This window comes from Hemitrygon akajei, chromosome 7 (assembly GCF_048418815.1).
Source record: "Hemitrygon akajei chromosome 7, sHemAka1.3, whole genome shotgun sequence".
Lineage (NCBI taxonomy): Eukaryota > Metazoa > Chordata > Chondrichthyes > Myliobatiformes > Dasyatidae > Hemitrygon > Hemitrygon akajei.
In genome coordinates, this window is record NC_133130.1 from 60,670,634 (window position 1) to 60,696,338 (window position 25,705).

Consider the following 25,705-nt stretch of genomic DNA (forward strand, 5'->3'; position numbering starts at 1 on the left):
TCATGTTAAACCCATATACCTCAATTCTCATAAGTTTTCATGTTATCAAATCGGTTTGAATATGCTCAGCAAGTTGGCCTCTACTGCCCACTGGGGTTGAGAATTCTACAGTTCTGGGAAAGTAATTTCTCTCCTTGGTTCTTGAAGTTCAATCGATTATTTTGAATCTGTAATCCTAATTCTGGATGCTTTAGACAAGGAAAACATCATCCCTAAATCCACTGTCAAACTCCATTAGAATTTTTTATATTAATGAGATCACCTTATTCTAAAATTCACTATAGACCTATTCAATTTCAATTCAAAAGACTTACCAGCAATTAACTGACTGCATACCATGACAGCTCTATCAACTAAACAAGAATGATTCTAATTAAATTTTGATTCAGCAAAACTTCACTTAATTTGATAATTACTTCATAAAACAAGTTCACATTTTTTTTAAAAGTTTTTGTATATTCTGTGAGGGAAATGGAGAAAATGAATTTCTAAGAAATATTTTAAGCTCCCATTTACTTAGGAGGTACATCAAGTTAAGATTTTGTCGGAGACCCAATGATGCCATAAATGACAATCTTGAATGTATTTAAAAATGTCAGTGATTTCAAAATCTTAGCTGCATCCTACAAATATGGTTTGTGTAACATCAGTGTGACAGGATTTTGCACAATTCAACATCTAGAACTTAATCTCTCACATCATGCAATCAGTGGCATTTTCAACTTGTTTAAAATACCATTCCCACCCCATGCTCCCCTTCTCCCCTTCTCCAAATTGGTCTAAATGACCATGTTTTAAGTTTTTAAAATTCAGAATTTCTGGATCAAAATGTTGTCAAGATTATTTAAAATTGGAGACAGTAATTCAAATGAACCAGGGAAGCTACAGATTTCCTATCCCAAGGAAACCTGCCCTAAAGGGCAACATATTTAGTAGGACTATAAGCAAAAGTATAGTTTTGTTGCTTATGTGCCAATGATCCCAATCAGTTTCTCCATTTACTGACTTCGACTTCAATATACAACACAAATTATCAAAGAAAACTCAAGGGCTGAAATCATATTTCTATGGATTGGTGCAAGAGCTGAGAATTATAATTCACTGGAAACTGGTAATAAGTGGGAATTGCACCATTACAATGAACATCATTTGAATTAATCATGTAATAATGTCCTATTAAATCAAGGGCTGCACAAGGTCATGTTCTATCAAGGCAAAATTTAGAAATTAAAGGACAAGGTGACAGTGCACAGTAGCGAAATTATAATGACATGAAACTGTCAGAATGGGAAAGAGGATTCAACATGAATATATCTTCTGTTAGAGCAAGAACAGAAAAACTGGTAAAATCTTCAAATGAACATCAGTGTGGAGGATGAATTCATGGACTGCATCAGATAAATCTCAACATACTAATCTGGAAAATAAGGAAGGAATATGCCATTTTAGGTCTAGCACTGAATACTGATAATTAGTAAGTTGCTCATTAAGAATTCTTTAGGGAAAAGTAATGCCAAAATCAGTTTTGGAAGTTAGTGGCTTATTTTATACCAAAACTGGGATACAAAATTTAAACAAAGTAAACGACAAGGGCTGAGCGCTTTCTGCAATACATTGGAAAAACTAAACAATGCGAGAGCAATGAAAAAAATTAACATTTAAAACAATACATAGCTTACTCAAATAAGCACACTGGTGTCTTTCTTCACGCGGCCCCAGAGAGTACCAACATCAATCTTCTAGCCTGAACATCCAACTAGTACATACCCCCAAGTACATATCGAAAAGCTATCAAGGGCTGTATACTGTTGTGAAAGGAAGCTGACATAAATACTAACCTGATGTTCTTGCAGCATTGAGAATCCCTGTGAGTGTGCCAGGTCTGTTAATTAGCATTGAGATGTGAACCCCAGGGCTGCACCCTAGCCAGTACAGAGTGCAAGACATTGCTGAACAATGATATGGATGCAATAGAAGGCTCCCCATCTTTGTTTAGTGGCATGGCCCTGCTCAGGCTACAAAATTTTCTATGGTAACAAGTTCATTTATTTTCTATGGTCACTTTTTTTTTGCCCAAAACCAGCCAGTGAGAAAAACAGTCCAACAATATATTAGATCAAAATATATTTTTGATATTATAATTGGAAATTAACAGTAAGAAAATTTTAGAATTCAAAAGGAGGTAGTGGGAGTTAAGAGTTCCACTCTAAGTGGAACATGAATAATTTAGCAAGAAATAAAGAAATTTACAGAATATGCAATTGAATTCCCTGGGGAAACATTGACAAATAAGGAAAGAAATGAGCATTAAAATGTACTGCAGAAATTATATCCCCAGGACCTGAAGTACTGTGTTCCAAGGTTTTGAAAGATAGCTCTGGAGATAATAAATACAGAAGTTGTCATCTCCCGACATTTCCTCAACTCTAGATTTGCTACTTTACAATTTGTGGGAACAATGCAAGAAAGGCAGAACTTATAAACAGTCAACTACAAAACAATAGGAGGGAAAGTACTATCAAAACAAAATGCAGGAGCGGCACATTCCAGTGAATGCTGGGTACCTGGACTTTCGGAAGGCCTCACAGTAAATTCATTTTTGAAGTACGTATATGTTACCATATACTACCCTGAGATTCATTTTCTTACAGGCATTCACAATGGAAACAAAGATACAATAGAATCAGTGAAAAATTACACACAAAAACAACCAATAAGCACAAGGAAACAAACTGCAATTACAACAAAAACAATAATAAATAATATTGAGAACATGAGTTGCTGAGTCCTTGAAAGTTATTCCATAGGTTGTGGAATAGTTTAGTGTTGAGGTGAGTGAAGTTATCCACACTGTTTCAGGAGTCCGATGTTGGAGTAAATGTCACACAAGTTATTACACAAAATTTAAACATGTGGGATGGTGGAAACCTGACATGCACTGAGAACTGATCAACAGACTGCAAATAATATAAATGAATGCCTTATCTACAGCTTGGGGTATTGTAACTTGAGAGGTAGAGCAGGGATGGGCTCCAGCTGTTCAATCTACATCAATGATTTGAAAGAAAGGACCAACTGTAAAGCTTTTAAATAGCTGACAAAGTTGAGGGGGCAATGGGTTGTGAGAAAGTTGCAGACAGGCTTCATGGTCTCAAAGATATTAAATAAATCAGCAAGGACACAGAAAAGGACATAACGCAGAATAGCCAGGTTATCCAAATTGGCAACAGAAATAGAAAGGTGGAATACTTTTAAGACAGTTAAAGACTGAAAGATTTTAGAGTTCAAGAGATCCCCAACTGTCCTTGTACATGAATTACTAGAAGTTCACTTTTAAATTCAGCAAACATTTAGTATGATAAATGACAGGCTGGCCTTCATTACAAGAGGATGCAAGTAAAGGATGCAATTTTGAAACTATATAGAACGCTGGTGTACATAGAATACTATCAATATGTCAAGCTTCTTAACCTAGAAAGGATATCAGTCATTTGCAGAGTACAATCAAAATTGATTTGATTCCTGGGATATTGGGAGGGGAACAGGTTACCCTATGAATTAGATTTAAACAGTGAGGTTAGGAGAATGAGAGGGGTTCTCACTGAGACATTATTATAATAGTGCTTATAAGTATTCACCCCCATGCCCCACCCCTCCACAGAAGCTTCGATGTTTTATTGTTTTACAATATTGAATCAGTGGATTTAAATTGGCCTTTTTGACACCGATCAATAGACCGTATCACAGTGAAAACACCTCTACAAAGTGATCTAAATTAATTACAAATATAAAACAATAATCAACAATAACACCAAATCATCACTGGTGCAGCCAATTGGTTTCAGAAATCACATAATTAGTTAAATGAAGATCCCCGTGTGCATTCATGTTTCAATTGATCATAAGACAAGACCATAAGACAAAGGAGCAGAAGTCAGCCATTTGGCCCATCAATCTGAAGTAAAAATACACCTGTATCTGGAAGGTTCAACTGTTGGTGAGTCAGTATCCTGGCAAAAAATACACCAAGACAAAAGAACACTCCAAGCAACTCCATGAAAAGGTTATTGAAAAGCATAAGTCAAGAGATAGATACAAGAAAAATTTCCAAGTCACTGAAAATTCCTTGGAATACAATTAAGTCAATCATCAGGAAATAGAAAGAATATGGCATTGTTGTAAATCTTCCTAGAGCAGGCCATCCTCAAAAACAGAGTGACTGTGCAAGAAGGGGACTAGTGAAGAAAGGCCATCGAAAGACCTGTGACAACTTTGGAGGAGTTACAAGCTTCAGTGGCTGAGATGGGAGAGACTGCGCATACAACAACTGTTGCCCAGGTGCTTCACCAGTCACAGTTTTAAGGGAGAGAGGCAAAGAAAAAGCCACAGTTTAAAAAAAAAACATGAAATCTCAGCAACAGTTTGTCAGAAAGCATATAGGAGACTTTGAAGTCAGCTGGAAGAAGGTTCTATGGTCTGATGAAACCAAAATTGAGCTTTCTGGCCAACACTATGTTTGGCATAAGCCAAACACCACACATCAAAAACACACCATCCCTACCATGAAGCATGGTGCTTGCTGTATCATGCTGTGAACATGCTTCACTTCAGCAGGCTCTGAAAGGCTTGTAAAGATACAGGGTAAAATGAATGCAGCAAAATAGAGGGGAATCCTGGAGGAAAACCTGATGCAGTCTGCAAGAGAACTGCAACGAGAAGATTTGTCTTCCAGCAAAACTATGGCCCCAAGCATAAAGCCAAAGCTACTCAGGAATGAAAGCTACATGTCCTGGAGTGGCCAAGTCAGAATCCAGACCTCAATCGAAATGAGAATTTGTGGCCAGACTTGAAAATGGCTGTTTACTCACAATCCCCATGCAATCTGACAGAGCTTGAGCAGTTTTGTAAAGATGAATGGGGAAAACTTGCAAAATCCAAATGTGCAAAGCTGTTAGAGACCTACCCACACAGACTCAAGGCCGTAATTGCTGCTAAAGGTACATCTGTTAAATGCTGACTTGAAGGGGGAGTAATTATGCTATAAAATTGTTTAATAATTACAATAAATTTAGACCAATTTGTAGAAATTTGTTTTCACTTTGACATGATAGAGTCAGTGTACCAAATTAAATCCACTGATTCATTGTTGTAAAACATTAAACGCGAGAACTTCCAGGTGGGGTGGGGTGGGGTGGGGGGGGTGAATTCTTATAGGCACTGAAGGGCAAGGTGGAATTGATATCTTCAACTCTTCATAATGGATCATCAAGTAACTCATTGATAGGATAGTCCTGCAGTACTCGATATTCTCAGTATCCAGCAGTAACTTGCAATTGTAAAAGTAGTCATACAAGATAAACAAATACACTTTTGAATGGACCCAAAGTGTCCGCTGCATCCAGGCATGCCACCACCTCACTGGATAACTGTATCCTTGTGTATTCAACAATATAATTTACTTGGAAGTGCCTGCATATATACTTTAGATGTGAACTGCAGGTATTAAGTTCAAGGTACCAGTCAATGACCAATCTCAATAAGAAATTTAGGCCAGTCTTCCTCAATGATATTGCTGTTGCCAAGTCCTTCTCCTGCCTACTGAAAGTACCATAATTCACCACCTAATCATCCACTGTTTCTGATTATTGCAGTGTACACACATCTTCAAACTAGGCCATCAACAAGGCTTCTTTGTCTGTGTAATTCCAATCTGCAGCTTCTTACTACTTGAAGGATAAAAACAAAGATGGAGAAGTACACCCAACCTCAAATCTTCCTCCAAATCTATCACAAATTGGAACTGTATCCACTTCATTATTGCAGAGCCTGGGACACCCTTCAGTGTGGGAGAAACTTCTGCACAAAACTGGTGACTAGGCATAAGCAATAAATACCAGCCTAGCCAACAACCTCAGTAAAAGCAAGCAAAATTTTGAGTACTTATCTCCCTTCTGTTCAAGTGAACCAAGATCCAGCTTTCCATTTTTATTAATCCACCAAGCAGTGCAAAATTACCGACCACATATTGATAGCAAAACAATCTGGAAGACTTCTTGCAACATGTCGATGACTAGAGGGCTAATTTTCAAGACATGAAAATTTATTGGAGGATACAAATATCTCAGTCTCAGATGTAAACCACTATAATAATCATGATTTAATATAAAACATTAAATGGCTAATAGAATCAGAATCGTTTATTATCACTGGCATGTGCCATGAAATTTGTCAACTTAGCAGCAGTATTTCATAACGTAGAAGAAAAAATAATAAATAAATAACAGTATGTATTCTGAATAGATTAAAAATTATGCAAAAACAGAAATAACATAATAAAAAAGTAGGTAATGTTCACTGGTTCAATGTCCATTTGGAACTGGATGGCAGAGGGGAAGCAGCTGCTCCTAAATCGCTGAGTGTGAACCTCCCACCTGATGGTAACAGTAAGAAAAGGACATGTCCTGGGTGCTTTATAGGTTAGTACCCAAGATGGAGCCGACTAAACTTACAACATTTACAATATATTCCTAATCATCCTTTTCTGCTAAGATCAAAATATTCCTTGAGAAAACTTGCATGTTTCATAGCCTGAAGGCTTTAAAAATAACTTGCATTGAAATAGATTTATCATCTACTTAACTGTAGAGTGAGGGGGATAAGCTATGCTCACACCACAAACTACATTGGCAAGTTGAAAAATGTCATTCAGCCACAATTTTAATTTTGAGCCAACTCTTGCATTGCAAATGAAAAGCATCCTTTAGAAGCATGCATACACCCAAAGGGTCACAACCAATGTATTTCTGGGTGTCAGTTTCCTTTCCCTGGAAGAAACCAAGGGAAAAATAAACTTAGAATTTTAGACTTTCAACCTATACTGTAATTTTCTTTTGAACTATTTATGGGCAATTTGAAATCCTGGGCCATTTAAAAATAGATTGGAAATTATTGTATACAAAATATTAACTACTTGCCTTCAGAGAATCCACCAAGTCCTGAACAAGAAACAGCCGTCTTAATTCTGTAATCACATAGTTGACGTGACCTAGTCCAATATCACTGTACTTGTGTACCAGTTCATCGGAAACAGTAACATCTTTCTCCAAGCAGGCCCTGAGGTGGGGAGGAGGGGTAGAGGTTGCACAGAAAAGGAGAGCAATTTTGTTTCTATTCTAAATTTTAGCACATTAAAAATCATTTGCTTAGTTTTAAAGTTTAATTTACCAATAATATTCTCAAAGCAGCCTGGTAGTTGGCTCAAACAACATTTTTCTTTGTGATATTAACTGAAACATTTACACAGTGAATGTCAGTTTAAAGTTGATGAAAAGATAAAATAAACAAAATTGAAATGTCAGCTTTTAACATCAGGATAAACTACACCATCCTAGAGATGTAACAAAGATCACAGTGGACATAACTGGCACATTAAGGTCCATTCACTAGTTTCTCAATAATATCGCACAAATCTAAATCTGCAGTTCTTAATTAACTTACTTGAAAGGGTGACCATCATCAGACTTCTGCACTGCCTGCAGAATACCTTTGTATATCCTGAAACTAATAGTGACTGAAAGCACTGCCAGACCAAGGTACGCAATTACACTGACAATGCTGAAAATTGTCATTGACAGCAACAAGAACAGGCTTGCACCAAATACTAGTCCAGTCTTCTTAATATCACGCCAATAGATCAAGTCCACAACTGTCAGAATAAAAAGAGAGAAATATGATTAGCACAAAACCAAATTGCCTCCACAACACAAATAGAAATATGAACTAATGCAAAATATAATGCCATCAAGTTATTGGTTAAATCAGGAATCACATTAAAAAGTGCTGCAGAAGGGAGTGCCTAAATTTCCAGTGCTTGCCAATATTATTTCACATTGTAATGATAGGTCTTGAAAAACCCCACTCACTTACTTTCTGATGCAAAAGGAAACAGCTTTGGATTGCTCTGCCAGTTAGTCGGATCAGCTGCAACCTCAACTCTAATCTGTCTACCATGGCGAACGTTTATCCTGATCATACTAAGTCATCAATAAAATAACAGCCTATGATAGAAGGATGTGGCAAGGATCAACGATTGAGCTCAGTTCACAAAGAAAATCAAAAATTTGACGAAACAGACCAAATGCTATTGGTACTGTCAGGTGGGGTTGGGGGGGGGGGGGGGGGGGGGGAGAGAGAGAGAGGAGGACAGAGAAAAAGAGGAAGATAGGACGGGCAGGAAAATGGATGAATAATGTACAAAAAACTGTGTCCTTGCAATTCTTCACATTTTCTTACCCTACAAGTTATCAATTCACATTTCATCCATAACAAAAGACACTCCAACATCAACTGACACACTTGGGATAATTTGATTTGAAAATAATTCCAGTTCATTAATTACTACATAGGATTACAGGACATAAGTTCAAAGGCTAAAAATAAATTTAACTTCCCTACAAGTTTGATAGGGAAACTATTTTCCCTATATGAAAGTATATTATATATTCCTGGCACGTTCATAATGATATAACTGAATAGGCTAACATCACAACGACGACATTTAAAATTGCCTATATGCCATTACAAAAGAATCCATTGAAAACACAAAAACAAACTTGCGTATGAGCGAAGTATTCCAACGCTGGATAGGAATAACATGTTGGCTTGGATATATCCAAAAAATTTACATTGTTTCATGATTAGAAATATTTTTCTATCAATCAAAAAAGGATTAAGTTATCAGTTAAGTTACAAGTTGGATTAATTATTTTTTCAATTTTAATTAAAAGTTTAAGCTGGATATTAACTTCATCAGTATCATGTCTAGTCTGCAATAAACAGACTGTCCCTGGGTTATATAAGGCTTTCATTAATTAGAATGGTCTGGAAGTCTTTTTCTCCATGAATCAGAAATGCCAGTTTTAACTACCCACCATTTTACTTAACAGACATGGTATAATCATTTCATTGGACTACATAATAACTGAACACTACCCATAATTAAACAAGCCATACATTTTAAATTAATCAGAATGCTGAAGAATTTATTATGTTATTTAAATATATTATAAATTAAATTCCAACTTGCTATAAATGCAAATTTCCAATTTGACAAAACCTTCTACAAAATGTAGTAATACCTGGGCCATTACAGAAAATACTCCAAGCAGATACAACTACAGAGAGCCTTGCCATACAGAGAGCAAAGCAAAGATGGTGAAGCCAAAGTTAAATTAATAGTCCTGAATGGTTAACCAGAGGCTGGAGAAAATCTTGAGCACCTTAAATCTGTAACATAGCTACTTAGCAGATTATATCATTTGCCTTAAGATCGTACTAATATTGCCTTTATAAAACTTCATAATAGAAATATTTTTAAAATTGGCTGCATACTTGCAGCCAGAAAAATAAACCACTCTCACCAATACGAATGTTAAAACAGTCATTTAAGAATCTGTATGGCAAGGCTCAATTAACTGCAGGTATTCCAAAGTAAAATGTCACATTGAGACACTGCCTTTGACATAGGAAGGACTGAAACTTTGAACGTTATTATTTTTCCAGTTCAGGAGCACAGACAAAACAACCTTCTTGCTCAGTAAAGTCTTAACCTGGGGGCCTTCCACAGTGTATCTGCCCTTTAACATGTAAGCATTCATAAAAACAGAAAGCAGAATTTCAATTGTTAGTTTCTTTCCTTCAAATGTTTTGCAGCTTGCACTCGATTAGTTTTTATGCATTTAGTGTTCCAGTGACGGTTCAAATTATCAAATTAAAAGACCAGCTGTGAGTCCCTCTCATCATTTGATCAAAAGATAAATTCTAGTATATTTTAACTGGAGCTTTCCATTTCAAGCTCGAAATGACATTACCACAAAATTTTCTCAAAAGTCACATTTTTGATGTACAAAATATGATCACCAATACAAGATTTGCAGAATACTTTTTTGGAGATCTCCAGTTGATTACAAACTTTAAAAATAATATATAGCTTTCAGACATCAATTAAGATCGCAAGTCTCTGTAGCAGGTAGTGAGGTCAGCTGAGAAGATCATCGGGGTTTCTCTTCCCGCCATTACAGACATTTACACCACATGCTACACCTGCAAAGCTAACAGCATTGTGAAGGACCCCACGCCCCCCTCATACAAACTCTTCTCCCTCCTGCCATCTGGCAAAAGTTACGGAAGCATTCGGGCTCTCACGAGCAGACTGTGCAACAGTTTCGTCACCCAAGCCATCAGACTCCTCAATACCCAGAGTCTAGACTGACATGTACATCATTATATTGAAATTTGTCCTCTACTGCACCAATTGTCTTGTTTATTGATTATTAATTATTGTACTGCCCTGCACTGTTTTGTGCGCTTTATGTAATCCTGTGTAGATCTGTAGTCTAGTGTAGTTTTGTGTTGTTTTATGTAGTCTAGTGTAGCCTCGAGTTGTCTCACAGTCTAGTGTAGTTTTATGTCGTTTCATGTAGCACCATGGTCCTGGAGGAACGTTGTTTCATTTTTACTGTGTACTGTACCAGCAGTTTATGGTTGAAATGACAATAAAAAGCGACTTGACTTGAAGACAGTTATTAACCAGTTCTTTCTTATTTTATTTAGAGATACTGTGCAGACAGGTCCTTCCGGCGCAACGAGCTACACCTCCCAGCAACCCACCTATTCAACCCTAACCAAATCAAAGGACAATTTACAATGACCAATTAACTTTTGGACTGTGGGAAGAAACTGGAGCACCCAGAGGAAGCCCCTACACTCACAGGGAGGACATACAAACTCCTTACAGGCAGTACCTCCGAATTCAACGCCCACTCTGCTACAGTGGTGTCCCATACATATATCTACAAATGTGTCATACAACTACAAATAAAACTGAAAATATCAGCACCATGGGTTACAATAGGTGAACTTCGAGGGTCAAATATAAAAAACCTTCAAACCTTCAAATGATGTACAATTTTAGTTTGCTTAGAAGATTAAAGCTTGCGAAATGACTCTTTTTCATCAATTCAGTAATGTCAGTAAATTAATCACAACAATTCAACATAAAATTACAATATTTGCAAATAAAATAATTTGAAAACAGTGCAAATCACGAATCAATACCATACAAAATACTGTAGGCAATATTTGGTATTCATTTGCTGGCATCTGCTTCACCTAAAAATAGCTTTAATACAAGCTGCAACGAGCATGCTGACCTCATCCAATTACCAGCTCCCTTAACCAATCTCAAACTTCACTGCCATTTTAACAAATAAAGCATGCCTAATACTGCAGTTCCTCTGTAGTGTAAAGCATTAATTTCCTTTTACATCAACCCTAATGCATTTACAATCTGATCTCAGCATACCTTCTGTCTAAAGTAATGATCTTCAATTACTGCAGTCATTTTTAAACACCGAAACTACACTGAGATAAGACACATTGCCGAGAATTAAACAAGGGTGAGATTTTAAATCTCAAATCTGAAATGAAATAAAAAAGACAAACCCATTTTGGCATCCATCTTGAGAATGCTCACATACACCGAGCTCCTGTACAGCTGCTTACACCCTTCTACTTCCTGCTAGGTCACTTAGAGGTTAACACATATACGTAGCTGCATGCTGTGTCACTGCACAAAATAACTGTTTCAGTCTGTATGCAGTATCCAACTGCGCAACTCTAACCCAGCGGCAACTGTTCAAAGCCAGATGAAATCTAACAAGAAAAACTGTTTAATCCACAAATCTCAATTCTTTAGAACCACATGTACAAATCAATTTCTCCCATTAATACTTGTTATTTTTAAATAAGACTTGCTTGCAATCTCAGTGAAATATTTATTTTAGCCTTTCCTATCACAAATTACAAAAAGAATCAACATTCTTGATGTAAATTGTTTATTTAACAAAAGCAGCTGACTGAAGTATCATTGCAGAAAACAAAAATCATACATCTATGGTTATATTTCAGGCTTATTTTATTCATACATCCAAGCAAAAGAATCATATTCCATTTCAAGAAAACCTCAAATTCTATTCAATTGAATAGATGAAAATACATACTAAAAACATTAAAAGATTTCTCTCAAGAGCAAGATCAACATTTTTTCGTAATGTCATAGCTAGTCTCAACACCACTGCCAAGCTTCTATAAATATTCAATAAATGCTGTATTGTAAAACAACAAAAATGAACAGCAACAACAAAACAAAAATTCCAAACACAAAGACAGCTATTCAAGTAAAGCTAATGTTATATTGGAAGTAATGTGTTTTAAAAAACTGCAATAAGTAATTTATGAAAATCAGGGGGGGGGGAAGGGAAAATATAATCACCAGCAATCAAACAGAAGCTCAAATGAAAAAGACAAATTTTAAATGTTATTAAATTTGTTTAACCAATTGTTTCTCTAGCACACCATCTAATCACAAAAGCAATTCAAACAGCTGAACTTAATTACAAAAAACTGGAATTGGAGGACATCCTGAAAATGCACACCTTGAATTTCAGATCATACATGCACAAAATTCAGCCAATTAACTGTGGTCTATAATAAAGCTTTGCAGATTTATTATAAGCATTAACACCATGAGTTAGAATGGGTGAGCTTCAGGACCAAATGTAAATAAAATTGCTAGTCAGTTTTAATGCATACCAATTTTAAATGGCATTAATTCATAACATCTTCAAAAAAATACTCAATTTAAATGAAACATCATATCTTAAGTACTTCCACACCCCAGTTCCAATGAGCTTTGTATTTGTCCAATACTTAAGTCACCAATAAAAGACACTTTAAAGCTCACAAGAAGTTGGCCCAAATGAAGTTTGCTGGTATTTGAGCTTCATGCCAGTGACCACCACTCTTCTTCCTGATCTTCACATCCAGTCAAGTTTTGGCAACATCCAGGCTGAGGAGTCAGTTTCATCCTCAAATCACTAAGCTATATTGGTATTATCTTGTTATATCTGGGCAAATCTGGGCCATAAGTAGTTGCATCCTATATGCAACCCATCTCACTTTCTCTCTTTTTTTTAACATCCTTATTTTTCTGCCATTTGTCCTTTCTTTGAACAACGAAGAGCAAAATTGCAGAGTACTCCAATTAGCCTGATCAGCCATATACAAGATCATCAACATTTGCGCTTTGCACCTTCAGAAATAAATCCGAACCTTAGAAGCATTTGTGACTGTTCGGCTGGCCTGCAATATTCTTTTTCATAATTAGTTTACCAGAGACCCATACCCCTTTCTTTGCCTTCATAACTAAATGTTCACTAACCTAAACACCAATTACTATGTCTGCTACTTTTCCAACATGTTCATATATTTACTTTTCTCCCTGTTGGCTACACTCTGATTTGGAGATCTCCATGTTATGGAGGGAGTTGTATTCCTAGAAAGCCAATTGTATCATTCCAAAACAACTCCCCCCCCCCCCCCAATGAATCCCATATTGCAAAAAAGATTACATCATCTTAATAGAACATTCTTCTTTCAACAGTGAGAAACAGTGGTGACAGTACTAGTTTACAATAAGTGGTCACTTCCAGCAGCTACATTTGGAGACCAGCTACTATAGATGCTGTAATCTGGAATAAAAAACTGAAGACTGGAAAAATTGTTATAATACAACAATATATGGAAAGCTGATACACCAAATATGAAAAACAGTAGGGCAAGTCAGCATAGCCAAGCTACAAATTCTTCCAGAGCATTAATTTCCGGGAGAATAAAACTCAAAAGTGAAACAAAAGACAGATGTAGTAGGCAGGGTTGAGACAAGTGGCAACCTCTTGTGTCTCCACTCATCACCTTCCAGCTTTGAATTTAAAGGAATGAAATGTTTCCCCTAGCATCAAACCTTTGTAAAATATCAAGTTTTACATCCAGTAAAATTATTTTACATCATTGTTTAGTTTTCAAAGCCCATTTCAGATAACTTGAAAGTAAATATGAAAACTTGTAATGTAGGCAGAGAGGAAAAACTAATCAATAGTAAAAATGGACCTACCATGTTATAAAATTACCAATACATATTCTACGTGTAAGAGTTTAAAATAGACAAAAGTTGTTCTTTTGCTATGTTTAAACTTCCATCTCTCCACCGCAAATTCCGTGTCTCATTTTTAACACACACACACACACGAGAATTTTCATAATTTGAACAGCTTGAAACATGAGGTCAGTCATCTGTACATAGTTAACTTTCTTCTAAGTACAAACTATTATGAACAACAATGTGGAATATACTTTGTCTGGGCCATTTTTATGCACCTACCATTTGCCTCCATTTTACTACCTATTCATTAGTTGCATCACACATCAAGTGCGGCATCCTTGGGGGACCTTTAGGGAAAAAAAGGACAACCTTCACTGCAGGTGAGCTTTATGAAATTAAATTTCTGTCCCTGGATAAAACTTTTTAGGATTGGTACCAAAAATCTACGTTTAAATAGCCTTTACATCAGTTTGCCACATTAGCACAGCAGTTAGCTTGACGCTATTACAGCTTGGGGTGGAATTCCGAGTTCAATTCCAATATCATCAGCAAGGAGTCTACGTTCTCTCCATGGCATGTGTGTGTTTTCTTCATATGCACCAGTTTTCTCCCCCAGTCCAAAGTACAACCGGTTAGTAAGTTAATTGGTCATTGTAAATTGTCCCATAATTATGCCAAGATTAAATCTGGAGTTACTGGGCAGCACAGCTTTAAAGACTGGAAGGGCCTATTCCACATGGTATCTCAAATAAATATCCAGAACATACTCAGACTTGTGTCTCAACTTCAAACCCAAATCAATTTAATAAGTAATTGAAAAGTTAATAAGGAAAAAATACTTGGAAGGCAAATAATATTCTTTCATCTCTGATCTTGCAAAAAAAAGTATAATTTAAATAAAATGGTATTAAGGGTATTAAAGGCTTGAGAACTGCATAGCTAATTAAAGGGATAATTTTCATATCATGACCAACTGGGTTTGACAAGGGCCCAGCTACTCAAACTATATTAATAATTTGAATATTTTGCAGATTATTCCTTCATCCAAGTTTGTTGATGATAACAAAGACAGCAACAATGTGGGCTACAATAAGGATAAAGAGAAAATTCAGGTAAAAAAGATGGGCTAAAAAATGATGGATGAATCCTCCAATTTGATAGAAATAAAATTTAGAGGATTACCTAAATAGTAATAAACTGAACCCCCGAAGCCCCTGGCAACCCTGTGATTTCAGCCTCTGAGGCTGACATGAAAGTATCCTTCAGGAGGGTGAATCTATGAAAAGCATCTGGCCCAAACAGTGTAGCAGGCCAAGTACTAAAGACCGGTGCTAATCAACCAGCTGGAGTTTTACTGACATCTTCAACCTCTCACTTCAATCGGCTGTATGCTTAGAGCAGTACTCTATTTTACACCTATGACTGCGTGGCTTAGTGCAACTCCAATGCCATATTTAAGCTTGCTGATGGCACCACTATTGTTGGCCGAAAAGGTGGTAATGAATCATAGAGGGAGACTGAAAATCTGGTTGAAGAGTGCCACAACAAAAACTCTCAGTGTCAACAAAAGCAAAGAGCTTATTGACCATAGGAGGAAAAAGCCAGAGATCCACAAGTCAGTCCTCGTTAGGGAATCGAAGTTGACATCGTCATATCAGAGGATCACCTTGATCTGGGACCAACGCAAGTGCCATCACAAAGGCGCATAATAGTGCCTCAACTTTCTTATACATGTATAGATTCAGCATGTTATCCAAAACTTTGACCAACTTCTATAGATACACAGTGAAGAGTATTCTAACTGGCCACATCATGGCCTGGTAAGGAACACCAATGCCCAGGAATGGAAAGGTCTACAAAAAATGGTTGTCCACCACAAGCAAAGCCCTCCACTGCACTGAGCACATTTACAAACAGTGCCACATGAAAGCAGCATTATTCAAGGACATACATCATTCAAATCATGTTCTCTTCTCACTACCACCATCAAGCAGCAGGTACAGGGGGCTTGAACCCACCCAGTGGTGTGGGACTTAAGAACAGCTATTACTCTACAATCATCAGATCCTGAATCAACATGGATAACTTCACTCACCTCAATGCTGAGCAACTTCATAATCTATAGACTAATTTTCCAGGATTCTACAACTCGTGTTCTTGGTATTATTTACTTTTAAAATATTTATTATTTGCATGATTTGTCCTCTTTTTGCATATTGGATGTTTGTCACTTTGTATAGCTTGAACTAAATTCTATTGTATCACTATCTTCCTGTAAATATCTGCCAAGAAAAAATCTCAAGGTAATATAAGCTGACATATACAATACTTTGATCATTTACTTTTAACTTTGAAAGCTATTAGTATTCAAAAGAACCTGGGTATGTCTGTACATTAATCACTTAAAGTTAGTATGCAATAAGAAAATAAACTGGGTGCTGAACTATTGTTAGAGGATCTGCATATCACAGAACCACTTTGCTCCATGGTAGAACAACATCTGGGATATTCCGTACAAGAATTCCCCTTTAAAAGGAAGGTACATGCAATAGTGGGAGAGCTGCAAAAGGTCGTCTGATTCATTCATGGGACAGTGGATTGTCATGTGAGAGAAGACTAGGCTGATAATTTGGATGAATGAGAGCAATGCTCAAGTGGCAAGCAGGCACAAATCAAATGGACTGTACCTGTTTCTTACAGGGTTCATCAACACTCTAGTCTTTTAATTTAGTCCATAATTTATTTTTTAAAGCCAGTCTCAGTCTGGGTGTATATCCCTCCAGAGAGGTCAAGCTTAGTTTTTTTTAAAGGTAACAACTCAATTAGAGATACATTAATTTACGTCATTTTTAATTTATTTTCTAAGTTTTTGATAGCTCCTTGCCATTTCCTTTATGCACTGAGATTACTAAAAAACCTCCAATTTGAGATCATCTTCAAATTTCTACTCTTTCTTCTAAGTCAGTTATTCCCAGCTTTGTTCACACCTTATTTGACAGACATTATGATGTAATACCATAAAATATACCCACCTTACTTTGGGAATCATTTAAAGCTTCCACTGTTTAAACAAAGTTATACGGAACAAAGTTCAAAACCACTGCTCTAGCTTTTAACCAAATCAATGAGGTATGCAGTGAAACAAAATGGCATCAGAATTGAATGAAAGACATGATCATGCAGCACTTCTCACCAAAATACTAATTACTACTCTTTTAAGAATTTTTTTAAAATTGCATTTTTCTATATTTCACCTTAGGCACAGAGTCAAATCCCAATTTTAAGCTATTAGAAGCAGCCTTCCTTCCATAAGAACACAATTTGCCTTGTCTTTAACTCGGAAATTTACTTGTTTATTATTTACCCTCTTTTCTTAATTAGTATATTAGATAGGATGATTAAATCTTGTGGTGCAATTTGTTATTCTTGCACATCTCTCTAATCTGATTGCAGATTCTCTCCCCAAAACTAGGATCTGTGATGCATAAAAGCAGTCTCTTAATAAAACAAACAGGCTTACGTTGTTCTGCTGTTTCATACCTTAGATTCTTCAAACAAATTACAATTTTTCTTGCATTTCTCATTGCTGTACAATATGCATTTCAAAATAAACATTGTGGATTCTGAGAAGATAAAATTTTCAACAATTTCTAACTCAACAAATCCTGCTTGACACAACATTTGCAGCATTTTTTCCCTTTACAATACAGTGATGTGGCACCTTGGGTGTTGCAAATTTGCCCTTTAAGATTTCAAGAATCACTATCAAAAAAATTGACCCAAGTAATAAAATTCATTCTTACAGAATTTATACAGGGGGAAATAAACTTTTTACATAATCATTATTTTTAGTCACTCACTACTGTGGGGGCAACAAGAGTTGGATATGATATCACTGTAATTGATGAATACAGCAGTCATAGCCGAGTCCCTCCCTTGCCACACCACCTCTAGTCCAAAGACATGTGAAAAGCCATCTCAAAATGCAATGCTGCCACACTCATCTGCAAGGCATTTCCACTGATCTGGTGCACTGCATGGCGCTACAGTAACCACAGCCAACACCCTGTGTAATCCCTCTGGCTCAACTTCACTTCCACCAAGTCACCCAAAGTTTAACCCATTACCATCAACTCTTTTTACTACACCTATCTCCCATCAACTTCAATCCACGAATACCATCTGTTTTCTTTTCCAAATCCATAAGCCTTGCGCACCAGAGAAAATGCCTCAGATGAAAATGCAGCTAACATCTGTTCACCTGCCCTCAGACTAAAGAGGGAGAGAAGTGACTTGGCTATAATTGCCAACACAATTGACACAGTGGTGTCATATATACCCCACAATACTGAGTGACAAAAAATTTTTTGAAGTATGATAAATTGTGCTGCTATTTGCACATGAAACTTGCCCATCTCAAGTCAAATGCTGGCCTTGCTTATTAAACCACAATTGTAGGTCATTTTGGCATAACATTGGCATAATGAGAGAAAAAAATTTCCATGCGACCACAGTTCTGCTTATAACATGGGACTCAATGGAGAAGGTTTAGTGTTAATCATGATACAGACAGCTTTCTAAGAACCGAACCTTATGTAACATGGGGACTAACTATATTCTAACCTCACTCCTGTTGTGTTTAATTAGATTTTTATCCCCTACTTGACATTCTTACCTATAATCTGCATAAGCCCTCTATTCAAGGGCATGTAGATTTTCCAGGACCACTATCCAAGTTTAAAGTATTTTTCAGTTCATATTCCCAATTCATTTAGTTACCAATTTTCCCCAAATACATCCCAGTATTTAAATTGAAATTCAATTGATTTGAATATTCAGGTATGAATTCCAGCTCCACGTTACATTACTAGAGATCAAATCTACATCAATTGGTAATGCTCTTTTAAATGCTTTGACACTCTTCCAACAAACAAGGTGGGTATTCAACATGCAGCAGTTCTCCACTACTCAATCCAAATATTCCTTTCATTAATCATGTCCATTTCCAAAATACAGACCAACAAGATATTTATTATTTGATAAACTAGGTTGCATAATCTTTTCACAAAAACGATTTAAAATTTCTCCTAGAAATTGGGAAGGACAGGGGAGGTGGAATACAAAACAAGGTAAAAATACATAATTCACACCAGCAATTTAATATTCAGATTACAATAACCATGAAGGTATGTTATTTGAGATGGTAGCAAGTTTACCAAATTTGGCTTCAAGAAATATGGACAAATGGAAAGATGATAAATTGTATTTAAAGGGTTGGGAAACTGAAGGCAGACTACACTTTATAAATAGTACCACAAGGTGGTTGGGAGGAGGCTACAGGCTGAAAGGAGGAATCTGATAGGAGAGGACCCACCTCCACTCCCACAAAGTTTAGTTTAGTCTATGTCAACCTACTTGAAGATCCTGAAAATGAACCATCTTCAAGATGAGAATCGTTATCTTTAACTGGTATTTACTCTTCAAGAACATCCTTTTCCCCTCTCAAACACATTTCGATACAAGGGTAACAAATTAACTTGGAAACAACAGAAGACACAAAAGTTGAAGAATCTCTTGCTACAGAAGGACAACTAAGATATGAGCAGCAGCTGTCCCATCAAGAACACTAAAGGATGAGATGGTGACCTTAGAGGTTAACACAAAGCAAGAATGATAAATGTTCAGTCAGATATAATTTATGAATTTATTAAAACCTATAATTTATTCTTAGAGAAACTTGAGTGTGGGGGCAATATCAACACTGAAGCTAACAAACAAATGGGCATTTTCATTCTAAGTGCCAGCAAGATTTAAGTTTAACCCTTGAGATACAAAAGCAATTTTCTGCAACACCTCAATTCTAATCAGTGCTTCAAATACATGTTATGATGTTCATATGTCTATTTTTCAGCTTAATTTAGAAAGCAATGGAATTGAAAGGCCTTTTCACAATACAGAATGATCAAAATGTAAAAATAATTGTATAAATCATAGATAGCTACAATACATTTCCGAGAACTATAACAGAACAGCACAAGTTTTTTCAGACATCTGAGGATTTGTTTTTCTACTCAAAAGAATGCAGGAAACGAAGTTTAATAATTCCTCTAAATCTGCTCCTTTGCACTGTTTTCATAAAACAAGTACACCTACTATAGCATTGTTCCACATGTTATATTAAAGTATTCTAATAATTTTGACAAACATCATGTGAATTAATTCAGCATCGAGAAATGCCACATTCATGCAATCTGGCAATGTTAACTTAAACTTGATTCACTGGATTAAATTTAACTGATGCCATTTGAAAATGCATGTAAATATTCAAAAATTGCCAAGGTGTTCATTATTTACAAGATGTAAGAACAAACATTAGATTCAAAATCAAGACACCACAGAAGAACAAAGTGACATTTCACAAAAAAACATGCAACAAGAGACAGCCAAAGACTAACAGAAAAGGTGAGCACTTTTTCCACTTCATGTAAATGTGATGAAACTATCTACAGGTGAAGATGCACTTATGAAGCTGGCCAATTAATGTACACACATTGTTACCTGAATTTTTGTCCAGCTTTAGTGAAATATCTGCAATAACAGCGACAGCAGAATCTTTAGAAGTTTCAGTGCTTTCAGCAACTGTCAAATCAAGCTTCAGCGTTTCAACGGGAATATTTTTCTTGCTTGTGTCATCCATTGGAACATTAGTGATATCTGCTTCCTGCTGAGACATACATGTTGCTCTTGTTCCTTCCTTCTCTCCCAACACTTCAGCTAGTGCAACACTGGTTTCCAAAACTTTTGTGACCACCTCCTGCGAAGCCTTTGTTACTTCCTCATTCAAGGGAAATGAAGCACCAGCTGACAATATTGGAGCTATTATCTGTACCTGTGCATGCTCCAATAGTTCTGCCTGGTCATCAGATTTACTTTTCATTTTACTAAGGTTTGCCTCATATTCTGGAAATTTATCCTGTGAAGGAGTGACAGACAAAGCACCTGTCTGGGAACTATCCAAACAGCTCTCTTCAGCGCAAGTTTGTAAAGGAAGCCCTATGTCCACAGTTGAAAGATTCTCACTTAACACTGATAGTGAAATTGATGTACCAATATTTTCACTCAAAGAATGATTAGATTCTTTTACAGCACATTTTTCACTCGTGCTTGAACTAGGCAGTAATTCTCCACAAGCTTCCTGATGGCTTAACATAATTTCAAATGAAGTTCTGTCTATAACCTTTACCGGGTCAGTCAGATCATCCTCGGTTACATTTTTGATCAGCAAGGGATTTTCAATTTGATCTTGTAGTGATGTTTTGAGGGAACATTGCTCAATCTTTTTGTAGTCAGTCAATATATTTTCAAAAGGTTTCATTCCAAGTGTAGTATTGCCCAGAGCTCCCATAATTGGTTCAGATTTGCTACTACTATCTTCACTGCATGAAGCTCTATCATGTCTTTTCACCATAATAGAAGTATCAGTTGATATTCCTTGTTTTGGAGTGAGTGATGTAGGACAGTATTCCTCTTCCATGATCTTACTTGATATCAAGTCTTGTTTACTGGATTCATTAACTGATTGATTTATACTTTGAGAAACATCAGATTCTTCGTATACAGACTTGTTATAGAGATCTTCATCTTTGATTACTGGCTTATTACTGGAATCAGCCAAGTGCTCTGTTAAATCTGATTCTTGAGAAATTGGTATTTGTTCTGAACTGACTACAAGATCTTCAACTCTATTTGGCATAGTCTTCTGTTCCTCAAACACACACTGTATTTTTATACCCTCTAGACTCTCACTGGCATCACCATGTACAGAAACATGCACAGCTGGCTCTTTGCTTCCATTCTGAGCAACTGACTGTTCCTTGGCATACCCAGGTTCTGTGGTATCATCAAGACCTTCTGGATCTGTGCGACTTGGTGCTTTCATTGTCACATCAGTTAAACCTTGTACATCTTCACTTGTGTCCAGAGCACACTTCTCTGAGGTAGACAACAGTGGTTCACAAGGATTGAGTAGCTCTGGCACAGATTTCCTCATTTCTATGCCAAAGGAATCTTCAGGTGTTTCAACACTTGCCACTTCACATAACTCAATGTTAGAGATTCTTGGTGATTGGTCCAGAGCTAAATTCTGAGCAGTTTGGTTTGAAGTTATGTCTTCAGCCGAAGTATTAGTTTTTATATGCTGGTCTGGTACAACTTCAAAGTCACCAAATAACCCCATATTAATTTCAGATGCAGATGTTGCCTCCACTTTAGATTCTGAAAACAACCCACTTTCTACCAGTGGGACAAATTTTGCTTCTTTGTCTTCAACCTTTTTGGTCACTTCTGATTCAAGGACAGTCAAAGGTAATGGCAATATTGAAGTTCCTTTCAGTTCAGTTTTTTCTCGATCAGCTGCATCATATGCAGAAATCATTTCATTGCTTAAGTGGTCAGACTGTGGAGATACTAACATGTTGGATGAATCAAATGTAGCATAACTCATCCATGGTTCAGGTTCACTTGTGGGAACTTGTGAAAAAGCAAAATATGCCTCAGTTGGAGACTGCTTTGCACCTTGTTCAACAAAGGCTTCCACATCTACATGATCTAGTTTCCCACTTTCCTCAGTCAAAATTTGCTTTTCAGTATCATGTGGCATCTTCAAAAGTTTCTGGCTTTGATATACAGCACTCTCCGACTTAATTACTTGAATAGTGGATTTACTGGTATCATCAGTAATAGCTGCCTGATTAGATGTACCAGAATTAAGCTCATTTCTTTTCTCTATAACTAAAGTGTCGCCATAACCGAAGTTGAGACCACTATCTGTTGCTTCTGTTTGTTCCTCAAAAGCTACTATGTCCTGGATGTATTCATTTTTCTGAACAATTCTGTTTAAGGGTGATGCATCCATTTTTGACTCAGCAATGCACTCATTTGTTAATCCTAAATGAAGGCCCAACTCAAATTCCCTTTCATTTGATAAATTAACTTCTATACTTGCATTCTTACTGACCTTCATAGGTCCTTCCATATCTGTTGTGTTTTGATCTGGCATGGTTTCTTCGGACAGAGACGTAGTCCCGTGAGATTCACTTTTCTTTGACTCTACACACTGACATTCAGTGGACTGTAATGAGTATTCATCAACAGAAAGTGACAAGTCTACCTCTGATGATTTGCTTATTTCTTGCTTCACTCCAGCTTTTTCAGCTTTAGAGTGAACCTTTTCTAAATGGTCTGTTACTTGTTTATCCACTGTTTCCTCCACAAAATCAGAAATTGAAGGTAAAATTGTATTGGCAGGAACTTCAGTCTGCACAAGATCATCTGCATGCACTGCTTTTGTGGACATTGTTAATTCAGTTATAGAATCAGAAGAAGAGGACATAGAGAAGACAGGAACAGGTTCAACATGCACAGGTACAGCATCCTGTGAGCCCACAGGTTCATCACCAGATGGCTGATCTTTCAAGTCGATAGAAAAGTCTGTGATTGTGGATGGAAAGGAAATGAGAAAAGTATTGGTTTTAATTGAATGTTATGTATATATATTCAAATAAACTTTAACAGTCATTTTCAATTCTTTAACAAGGATCACTGCACCACACCCAATGAGTGGCTTATTTTGCTTTCAAGTATTTAAACTACACAAACTGCATAATTGTTCAGGCATTTAATCTTCAATTAAAATCAGAACAGACTCCTTCCAACCCTATTAAACAGCGCCTTGTCTTGATGTCCTGTGTTCACTTTGTCCAGCATAACCATTTTTGGATGTGCTAGCTATACTCTAATCTCAAGATCAGCTTTCACAAGGTTAGAAAACTAATCTAAATAAAATTTTACTTGCTCGAATTCAGCAAAAACCTCTACCCAGTGGACTAGTTAAAACATGTTAACTCAGCAAATCATTGCCACTGAATTTATAGCCAATAAAAAGTCAATATAATACTCCTACACACTTCAATGTTCAAAGTAGGAAAATAGCACTCTTTCCCTTGAATGATGCAATTCAATTTCAAACAATAAATCACTGTTCATGATAAACCTTTTGAAATATATTTTATTGTATTACTCTATTTGTTCGATACAATTTCATTTCCACTAAATAACATACCATTTTCCAAATGACATTAGAGCATTTCTTAGCTCACTTGGCTAAAAACACTCATGAGGCATACTTTAATCTTCAGCAGAAAACTATTTACTAGATGAGCTGATCCTCTAGACCAGAGGTGCACAAGAAAGATCAAATGAGTTTTGAGCAGTGCATAGACCTCCAGTGCCTGCTGTCAAAGATTAAAAATGGTCCAGTCTCATACTTAAAACAAAGAATGAATGTGTCATTCAATCCTCATGTGCACAATAAATAAAAAGGACATCAGACAGGAAAATGTTTGATGTCAAATATACCAAGATCCAAGAACAATGCATCAGATAAGCAAAGAACATTCAAATCTAATGTAAGATTTACACAAAAAAGTGTACAAACCACATCAAAATTCCTATGAATGGGATGGTGACCTCAAAGGAAAATACCATATGACAAAGGCAAAAGAATTAGGCCATTTAAACCATTAAGTCCACTATCATGCCATCATGGCTAATTATCCCTCTTAACCCCATTCTACTATACTCTTCCCATCACCTTTGATGCCCTTACTAAGCAAGAACCTATCAACCTCAGCTTGAAATACACACAATGACTTGGCCTCCACTTACCTTCTGACATATGAGACAAAGATGCTATTTGGCCCATCGTGTCCATGTCAGCTCCCATCAGATCAATTCCTTCAGTCTCATTCCTCACCTCCAGCTACTCCCCTTCCCAACCTATTTGCCCACACTTCCAATTTCCCCTTTATTTTACCAAGAACATTAAAAGTTCAAAAACTGTTTGGACATGTAAAGAAGCTCATTTACTAAATAGTTTTCTGTTGAAGATTCAAGCCTGGTATGGAAACACAAATGCCCTTGAAAGGAGAATCCTACAAAAAGTAGTGGATACGACCCAGTCCATCACGGGCAAAGTCGTCGACACATGGAGTGCTATCACAGGAAAGTAGCAGCAACTAGGACCCCACCACCCAGGTCATGCTCTCTTCTCATTGCTGCCATCAGGAATGTGGTACAGGATCCTCAGGTCCCTGAACATGGTGGTGTGAGACCAGTTTTATTACCCCTCAACCATGAGGCTCTTGAACCGAAGGGGATAACTTCATTTCCCCATTATTGAAATGTTCCCACAGCCTATGAACTTACTTTCAAGAACACTTCATCCCATGTTCTGAATATTTATTGCTTACTTATTATTATTCATTTCTTTTTGAATTCGACAATTTGGTGTCTTTTGCACACTGACTGAACACCCAATATGATGTGGTATTTCATTGATTTGATTATGGTTGTTATTCTATTGTGGATTTATTGAGAATGCCCTCAAAAAATGCCTATCAGTGTTGTATATGGTGACATATGTATTTTGATAATACCATTTACTTTGAACTTTGTTCAATCCCACACATCTGAAAAAAAGTAAATAGTAGTAGGTGAAAACCATGGGGCGGCCCAAAATCCTTCCTGCCTATGCAAGACAAGAATGATACAGTACATAACTTACTTGAAGTTGGCTAGGACCAGTCAGCCTTAGACCTCGCCAAAACCTTAGCATAAACATACACCAAGGAACTAAACTCTACAATC

At 36.6% G+C, this 25,705-nt stretch overlaps 2 protein-coding genes across 9 annotated transcripts in view; both read right to left on the reverse strand.

Annotated features, from left to right (window-relative positions):
• The window catches only part of LOC140730495 (clathrin heavy chain linker domain-containing protein 1-like), a 408,057-nt gene that overhangs the window by 246,438 nt on the left and 135,914 nt on the right, over window positions 1–25,705 (reverse strand). The window lies entirely within an intron of this gene.
• LOC140730490 (reticulon-1-A-like) overlaps window positions 1–25,705 on the reverse strand; it is a 59,490-nt gene that overhangs the window by 13,922 nt on the left and 19,863 nt on the right. For 4 of the 8 annotated variants that reach the window (XM_073051000.1, XM_073051001.1, XM_073051002.1 and 1 more), the window contains 2 exons: window positions 7,498–7,705; window positions 6,975–7,113 (listed from right to left, as the gene is read on the reverse strand). In XM_073051000.1, the coding sequence (XP_072907101.1) occupies window positions 6,975–7,113; window positions 7,498–7,705 (347 nt within the window). Of the gene's footprint in view, window positions 1–6,974; window positions 7,114–7,497; window positions 7,706–11,502; window positions 11,641–20,557; window positions 23,489–25,705 lie in introns of those variants that run through there. The other 4 variants (XM_073050998.1, XM_073050999.1, XM_073050997.1 and 1 more) reach the window with 2 other exon arrangements.